The 9022-nt window shown below is 44.8% G+C and overlaps 1 protein-coding gene across 14 annotated transcripts in view; it reads left to right on the top strand.

Annotated features, from left to right (window-relative positions):
• Positions 1 to 8681: 8681 nt before the first annotated feature.
• The window catches only part of CADPS2 (calcium dependent secretion activator 2), a 337297-nt gene continuing 336956 nt past the window's right edge, over positions 8682 to 9022 (top strand). For all 14 annotated transcript variants that reach the window (XM_026067041.1, XM_026067039.1, XM_026067036.1 and 11 more), the window contains exon 1: positions 8682 to 9005. In XM_026067041.1, the coding sequence (XP_025922826.1) occupies positions 8682 to 9005 (324 nt within the window). The remainder of the gene's footprint in view (positions 9006 to 9022) is intronic.

Raw genomic sequence — 9022 nt, 5'->3', positions numbered from 1 at the left:
AACAAGAACAATAACAGTTTGCACCCATCGCCTACACAGAAAGACTAAGGGATTAAGGTCATTTAGCCCAAAGAAAGCTGAGGAGAACCAGGAAAATTCATTTTTTACAGAAACCTTTTAAAGAAAGGAAAGGAATAAACTGTTTTCAATGTTCGCTACAGAAAGAACCAGACTAAGAGGTTTAAATTGCTCAGGGACACAGCGTAGGTTTTAGCGGCCCCAAGGACACTATTGACAAAGGCTTAAAACTCCCTCTCTTGCTCTTCCTCCCTTGAATCTTCCCAGCAATCCCCTTCTTGGCGCTGGGTCAGTGACAGAGACTATTGCACCGCTTTGGGGGGAGACTGCATGGGAATGAGCATCTCAGCCCTGGAAGCACCCCAAGCCTCTGGCAAGAGCAGACCTGGCAGTGGGTCCTGGAAGAGCCACGGACCCTGGGTGAATTCATGTCTCTCTTCTCCTTGTGCTTCCTCCTCACTCCCTAGTAGCCAACAGAAAAAAACAATAAGGTCTAGTCTCAAGGTGTGGGCAGGCGCAGGGAGACCATGTCTTTGAAGTGCCTTTTCCCTTCAGTTTTTTTCAGGTGACCCCTTCTTTATCCTGGGAAGATTCCCCTCAGGGTCTTTCCCTCCAAAACAGGGAGGGCAGGTAAAGTCTGACCTTGTCTAGACTGAGCAGAAAAGCTTCAGTAGCAAATGGAGTGGAGCAAAGTGCTTCTCTTATCCTGCGTGCCAGGAATAGAGGAAACAGAGCAGGGCAAGCAGGGCCAGAATTTGGGTCTTTCCAAGCAGGAATAACAGAGGCTAGGCTGTATGCTCTCATGCCATAGGATGGCATAAGTTCCAGAACAGGAAACTTAAGGTAGCATTAGGACGAGCTTTCTGAATTGAAAGAGGGTTAAATCCTGGAACTGTTTGCCTAGGGAGGTGAAATGCTGGGGGGTATTAAGAACAAGGGTAGACAAGCATCAGTCAGGAATGAGTTAGCTATACTGGATCTTATCTGGGAGCAGAAAAACAGTCCAGATAACTTCTTAAGATCTTTTCCAATCCTACTTTCTATTATTTGTTTATAGAACTGAACAGGGCTTAAGTGAGCACCTTGGTCTGGAAATGTAATAGGATTCACTGGAACTCAGAATGCTCCAGAGCTCTCGCTTCAGTGAGCTTTGTGTCATCTGGGGTTGCTGAGAAACCAAATGCTTTAGAAAGCAGTAACCATCCTTAGTAAAAATAATGCTACTTATGTGTTAATGATACCAACTACATGAAATTGTTAAAGTATTATGGTTAAACCATAGGTAATTTATCGTTCTGTACATTTTTCAGTTTTGATAATTCATGTTCTTTAACCTATACTGAGACTTATTCTAAGATTTCCACTGGCATTATTAAGCTAACTGGACAATACATCCTATGATGTTTAGGATCGTAACTTCCTTAGCCAATAAACATAGGTTTAGGGTGGAGAGGTTTGTTGTGGCTAGAAACATTCCTAGAAGAAACATGGATTTGAATATTTTCTTAGTATTTTACAGAAGATATTAATGCCACTTTTTCTGCCCCACACCGAAAAGTCAGACTGCTTTACTTATCTCAACTTAAGGGGTGGAGAACAATACTGCATTTCAGACAAGGGCTACATGGAATCAAATTAATTAAAAAATCTCCTCTTTTTTAGAATAGCTTTTAGTACTAAGTGATGATGTGATATACATTTTAATCTGGCCTCTTACCAATAACCTGCTCAGTATGTCCATTCTGCACAGCTTGTGAGTAACACAGTGCCTGCAAAACATCAGAGCAGGACATATGATTAGCATTTTCTCATGTATGTCTGTATATGTACATACATATATATGAACTAAGCCTGAGCTACAAAACTGGAATCTACCCATGGAAATACTTAGATCCAACTTAGTTTTTTCTTCATATGGATCAGCTGTTGACATCATTTACCCTGCTCAGCTGCCCCTGGCTGGCTGGTGGCTTGGCTTCTTTAGGAACTCATCCGAAGAGAAGATGAGAATTTCCCTTAAGGGTTAGAAAAGCTAGTAGAAAGGAATCAAGCATGTGGATCCTCTTTATTCCTCCCTGTGTTCTTGTTTGAGACCTATTTAGCTCCCTGATATTAGCATCCAGTTTGGGCACCAAAAGAAACTATCAGGACATAAAGGAATCATAGGGTCATTTTGTCTAATGATTACTCTTATGGAGTCAAAATGTGAAAAGAGAATAGTTTGGAAGGAACACTTTCCTAAACTCTGCAATTTTGACAGGTCAGTGGAGCAAAGGTTTTTCATTTATGTAGAAGAGGAAGATATTCTATTGCAGTGTGCAAATGCAAGGGGTTGTGGTGGACAAAAGACTTTGCAGCAGAGTAGCAGTGGGATGATGGCCTCAGGAGTGCAACAAAAGGCTGTTAATGTGATGCAATGTCTTCTCCATCTTTTAAGAGTGCAAATCTTTTGCCGCTTGCTTGTGAGATTAAAAGAAAGGGAAAAAAAATGAATCCCATTCTTTCAGGGCTTAGAAAAGAGCTGTGTGAATATTCACACAGGGAGTTCCGCCATCCACCATAGTGCTCTTGGAAGGGACTGTGGGGCCCGCTATAAAATAAAAAAAGACAGGCAGGCCTGGTTTTCAGGGAAAGCTCTGTCTGTTTATTTTTTGTCAAGGCAATCTGAAGAGCTCTCCTTATTGTAATGCTCATGTTACTACTGCCAACGCCATAATAGGTGTGACCAACACAAAAAATGTTACTGACTGACTTCATTCCACAACTTCCCATCCAAATACTTAAACCTGCACAGAACATCTGAAACATCTGAGGTGTACCATCTGATGTACTTCTGTGAGAAATCCATTCCTGAAATGAAATGAAATGATATTCCAGAAATGAAACCTGCAGAAATTTCAGCTACCTCCTCAAACTCCTCATAAAGGAATAAAATAATCTCCTGCATGGGAAAGTTGGAGAGTAGGGAAATGTATTGGCTGTGCACAAACTTTTGCACTATAGAGCCACTCGCTGGTAGCGCATAAATGCTGATAAATTTAACATTATGAAAATCTATTGGACACTGCTAATCACAAAGCAGGATGCAAGCTCTATTGCACTTTCAAATTTATGTGCTTCCAGGTGGATTGTTAATCCACATTATTCACTCCATAGGCCCATATGGCATCTCCATCATGCGTTCTTGCCTGGGCAAAAACTCGTTCATATCAATGGACAACAGTGTTGACAGTCAGAGGTCTTCAGAAACTGTGAGCCAGGCCACAAAAGTGATATGTGATCAGCTTCACAGTTATATTATTTAAAAAATAATCATAAAATGCAGCTGTTTCTTCTACTTTACTTTCAGATTTTGTACTTTTGTGGCACACTTCACTCATGTTTTCAAGTATTTCTCCAAAAGTTCATGTTATACAAATAAACATGGTTACACTGGGTAGGGCAAAGGGAGAGGCACTCAAGTACTCTCTGGTGTGGTATATTCCCATGACGCAGAAATAATAAAGCACCCTAGAAACATCACAGTCTGTCTTTCACTACAACATACTTACAAATAATATAAGGTGAGATTCTTGCTTAACCGCATGATTTAGTCAGCTAAGGCATTAGGGAAAAATAATGCAAGAATTGTCTATACCAAGAATTCACTGCATGAAGCTAAAACTCATTACTGTGAACTACTAAGTCTCAAAATAATAACAAATTTAATGACCAAAAGATAGTTTATAAGTGAATTACAAGGCACTAATTCTGTAATAGGAAGTCTTTACTGAGTATAAATAGATTCTTATAAACTTTATTTTTAGTCGTATATTTTCCCAAATAAAATATGAAAACATAGCTAAAAATATTATCTATATCTTGAAATAAAAATTTTCAATCAGTTCAAAAATGATTTTTACACTATTAACTATTCTTACTGCTTCTTTTATCCCCTAAATAGAAAGTTTTATTGACAAAATCTTTATATCATTGCTATATAAATAAGAACAGCTCAGTTATCAATGCTCTTCTGTTAAAATAAATATGCTTTACAAAGTGAATTAGGCTAAATATAACATTTAGGCAGAAAAGTTGCACTTGAATGAATTTTAAGTAAACCTGTGCTGAGATTAGAGAAGTGAGCAGGAAGTACAAATAAAACAGGTTTGGTTAGATTATCTTAATGAGAAGTAATGAATGACTTTTCATTATTATGTCTGGATTTTTTAAGTACATAGGTACTCGTATATAAATTTACATTGACATTTGTGTACTTAACTGGTTCAGCAGCATTTGAATACAAGCCTCCCAGGAATTAAGGGGCAAATTCTGACTGCTTCTTACAAGACTGATACCACAAAAATCTGACAGTAGTATATCTATAAAGTAGATAATGTGGATTCAGGAAGGGTGGCTTTCACACTCTGTAGAAATGTTTATGTGATAAAAGAAGATACTGCATTTAAATGTACTTAAAGAAAAAATAACACAAAGAACCAACAAAAGATCAGAACTAAAAACTATCAAATAATGTTAGATGAGAATATCCTTAGATAATGGAAATGATAGTGTTTGACTATCGGATAAAGAGGTTGGCTGGGCATTCTTAAAAGTAGCTGCAAAAGGTAACAGCATTCATTCTAAGTTATTAGATATGCCGCTAGATATTGTCAATTGATTTTATCAATGCAATTAACTCCAAGTTGAGAACATTCTATTTTGAGCACGGTCTGATGGGAAAAAAAATTGTTCTTGTTTTTATCTTTTTCCCCAAATAAGGAGATACAGTGAGAAATGATGATGCTTGAAAGCAAAGTGCAAGACTTTTGTTGCCTTACTAGAGGTCCTGTTCACGCAGCTCTAGGGAAGATCTTTCAAATGGATAAGCATTGCCCAAGAAGGACAAGAAGGAGGAATTACAGGCTGTTCAGCATCCCTTAATCCCTGGGAAGGTGACAGAACAAATTATCCTGGAAACCATTACCAAACATACTAAAGACAAGAAGGTGATTGGGAATAGTCAGCTTGGGTTTATGAAGGGTCAGGCAGGGGTCCTGCCTGACCAACCTATCAGGCCTTCTTTGATGACATGGTGGACAAGGGTAGAGCAGTGGATGTTTTTTTATCTTGACTTTAGCAAGGCTTTTGACATTGCCTCCCCTAACATCCTAATAGACAAAATGATGAAGTGTAGGCTAGATAAGCAAACATTGAAGTGGATTGAAAACTGACTGAACTGCCAGGCTCAGAGGATTGTGATCAGCAGCATGAAGTCCAGCAGAAGACCAGTCACCAGTGGTGTCACCCAGGGGTCAATACTAGAGCCAATGCTGTTCATCATCTTCATTAATGACCTGGATGATGGGACACCATCAACAAGGTTGCAGATGGTACAAACCTGGAAGGAGTGGCTTTTACGCCATGTGCTTGTGCTGCCATTCAGAGGGAGCTCAACAGGCTGGAGAAAGGGCAGAGAGGAACTTCATAAAGTTCAGCAAAGGAAAATGCGAAGTCCTGCACCGTGGGAGGAATAACCCCATGCACCAGTACAGGCTGGGGGACAAATGGCTGGAAGGTAGCTCTGCAGAGAAGGACCTGGGAGTCCTGGTGGACAACGAGTCCGCAATGCACCCATGTGGCAAAGAAGGCCAACAGCCTCCTGGGCTGCACTGGGAAGTGTTGCCAGCAGGTGGAGGAAGGGGATCCTTCCTCTCTCTGGTGAGGCCACACCTGGAGTGCTGTGTCCAGTGCTGGGCTCCCTAATACAACAGAGACACAGATATAGTGAAACGAGTGAAGTGAAGGGCTACTAAAATGATTAAGGGACTGGAGCATCTCTTGTATGAGGAGAGGCTGCAAGAGCTGGGACTGTTTAGCCTGGAGAAGAGAAGGCTCCGGGGGGATCTTATCAGTGTTTATAAACACCTGATGGGGGGAATAAAGGAGACAGAGACAGATTATTTTCTGTGGTGCTCAGTGAAAGGACAAGAGGCAATGGGCACAAAATAAAATACAGGAAATTCCACTTAAACATGAGAAAAAACTTTACTGTGAGGGTGACTGAGCACTGGAACAGGTTGCTCAGAGAGTCTGTGGAGTCTCCATCCTTGGAGATATTCAAAACCTGATTGAACATAGCTCTGCTCTAGATGACCCTGCTTTGAGCAAGGGGCCTGGACTAGATGCTCTCCAGAGGTCCCTTCCAGCCTCAACAATCCTGTGATTCTATTACAAAACATGAAAGAAAACATGTTTCCCATCCAAAAAAGGTGCAGGCAGCTGGTGGAGAAAACATTCTTTCCTATAGAGAAGAGTTGCAGGAGTAATTGTGAGATGGTACTGCCAAACTGGGACTTCTAATTTAAAAATGTTTGGGACCTGACTGCTTTGAAGTTTCAGAGGGTTCATATTCCAGCTAGTGCTTTGCATATCTTCAGTGGCAAGTTTTTCACAGTGATATTTTATTTGTATGTGCCATTAGAAAGACAACAAATTATTGTGAAAGGCACCTGCAAATCTGAGTACACACTGAATTTCTCTTAGTGAAAAAACAGTTTACAGTAACGAGTTACATATTTTTTATTGCACCAAATGACAGTGCTGGAAAAAACAGATAAGACTTTCAGTCTTTCATTTAACACCTTCCTGCAAAAAACTGCCTCAGTTCAGTCACATGCATGTCAAGCCTGACTTTATGAGGAGAATGAAAAGATGCTTTAGCCCCTTTCTCTGTATTAATCCTTGTCTTCCTCTTCTCTACTGTAAGATACTGACATATGACTGGTGATGGTGATACGCACAAAAACTGGCCTTAACATTTCTGGTCATGTCATACTTTTCACTGACTGCCTTTGTGCATTTCACAAATTCTGACACTATTATAACTTCATATTAATGACAAGAGCCAACCATATTTAAAAAAATGAGCTATTTTTATATGACTGCTACACTTAGCCACCCAAACTTCCAAGAAAGACAGTGTGTTTGTCAGCGCAGTTCTCTCTGAACGTTGCACCTCGTTCCTCTGGCAGATCCAGAGGCAGAACCCAGAATCCTAATAGTTAATACTGACATCTAGCAAACAGCTGCCTACAGTAGGAGTAATTTCACCTTCTGCAAGCTGTTTCACTTAGGAGATAGCTGCCTGCTTTAAAGATCCTTTCCTAAATCTCTTACTGGAGGACTGGATGCTTCAAAATATTAATAATGGACTAGAGCCTTTCACCAATTTAAACTTAGACCAGCTTAAAAGGGATGAAAGACTATCTTCATATAGTGGGAACTAAGTGGGCCTTTGAGTTTGCTGAGCTTCAATTTGGGGCTCTTAAAATTTGCCACTGCTAGTCAGCAAAGGCCAAGAGCTGTGTCGGCAGAGCCTCAGTTGCCATCATTTTAATGCATTAAAATGATAAGCAACCCTGCCTTTTTCCTCCTGGCCCTATCCTTTCCCCTTCACTAGTTCCCACGTCCTCCTTGCTCTTGGCACCACTACATATGAGTGTGCAGGGAGCAAGGGAAGGACTTACTGACCCAAGTGAAATCTAACATGCCTCCTCCCCTCCCCCAGGGTTACCTTTCCAAGGGGCTATAATCAGACTCCAGACGTTTAGATTTCACACACTGTAGGGTTTTTTTTTTTTTTTTCCATTTTAGAGATGGTGGCAGGCTTTCATCTCTCTCTCGCAGTCCTAACTGTGAAGATAAACATTATGAACATGAACCCAGTAGAATCTGCAGATAGCCTGGAACATTTTTGAGGGATGTGAACTACCTCTTCCTCACAGTGGGCTCCCAGCAGATGTGTCCTGTGTAGGCAACGTACACTTCAGCAGCAGCTCACCTCTCATCTCAGGAAGGAACGGTTTTGGCGGCTTCTTCGCCTGGACGAATTTAGGATACCTCGTGTTTTCCCCACACTACGTAGCAGAGGAGGCCAAGCAGCCGTGCCGAGACGGGGCCACAGCTCTCCTCCGCGCTGCTCTGCCAGCGCAGCCTCCTCCGGCTGCTTTTACCGCGGTGTTTCGGAGCCGGCCGAGGCGGCGCGGCCGCGTTTCTCGCGCCGCTGCCCCGGGCCGGCGCCGCGGCTCCCGCGCCCCTGCCGCTGCCCTCGCAGAGCCAGCGGGGGCGGCCGCGGAGCAGCGCTCCTGTGCCGGTGCCAGAGGCTTTCCTGGCCAGCAGCTCCCCTTGTTCCCTGTTCCGGATACAGAGAAACCGGCGGGCTCCGCCTGGTCCCAGCCCTCCCGCGCCTCCCCTCCCCTCGGGGAGGAGGGCGGCCGTGCCGTGCCGAGCCGTGCCGTGCCGAGCCGTGCCCGGCCAATCCGTGCCGTGCCGTGCCGAGCCGAGCCGTGCCAGGCCAAGCCGTGCCGTGCCGAGCCGAGCCGAGCCGTGCCGGCGCGGCGTAGCCCCCGCCCAGGCCGGCCACCTGCGGGCCACTGCTCCCCGCCCCGGCACTCGTGGTGGCCCAGCCCCGCCTCTGATAGGAGCTGCTCGGAGCAATTCCCAAGGCAACACAAGCTCGACCCCCTTCCCAAACCCCGCCTCCCACCCTCCCCTCCCCTGCCGCCCGGCTGCCGCCGCCGGTAGGAAATAGTCTGTGTGTGTAAACTCGACGTGTCCGGAAAGGTGCGCGCTGCTTTCCCTTTCGCTCCGCGGCCGGCCGCGGGGCTCGCCCGCCGAGCGCGATGCTGGACCCGTCCTCCAGCGAAGAGGAGTCCGATGAGGTGCTGGAAGAGGAGAGGCGGGACGTGCTGGTGGTGGCGGGCGGCGGCTCGTCGCGGTCGCTGCCGCCGCCCGCCCGGGACCCGCGGGCCAGGGACGCCGGCGCGGCCCGGGCGGCGAGCCCCAGCCCCTCGGTGCTGAGCGAGGGCCGGGAGGAGCAGGAGCGCCTGCAGAGAGAGGAGCGGGAGAAGCGGCTCCGGCTGCAGCTCTACGTGTTCATCGTGCGGTGCATCGCGCACCCGTTCAACGCCAAGCAGCCCACGGACATGGCCCGCCGGCAGCAGAAGGTGAGCCCCCGCCTGCC

This window comes from Apteryx rowi, unplaced genomic scaffold, assembly GCF_003343035.1.
Source record: "Apteryx rowi isolate R43461 unplaced genomic scaffold, aptRow1 scaffold_252, whole genome shotgun sequence".
Taxonomy (NCBI): domain Eukaryota; kingdom Metazoa; phylum Chordata; class Aves; order Apterygiformes; family Apterygidae; genus Apteryx; species Apteryx rowi.
This window is presented reverse-complemented; position numbering and strand designations above follow the sequence as displayed.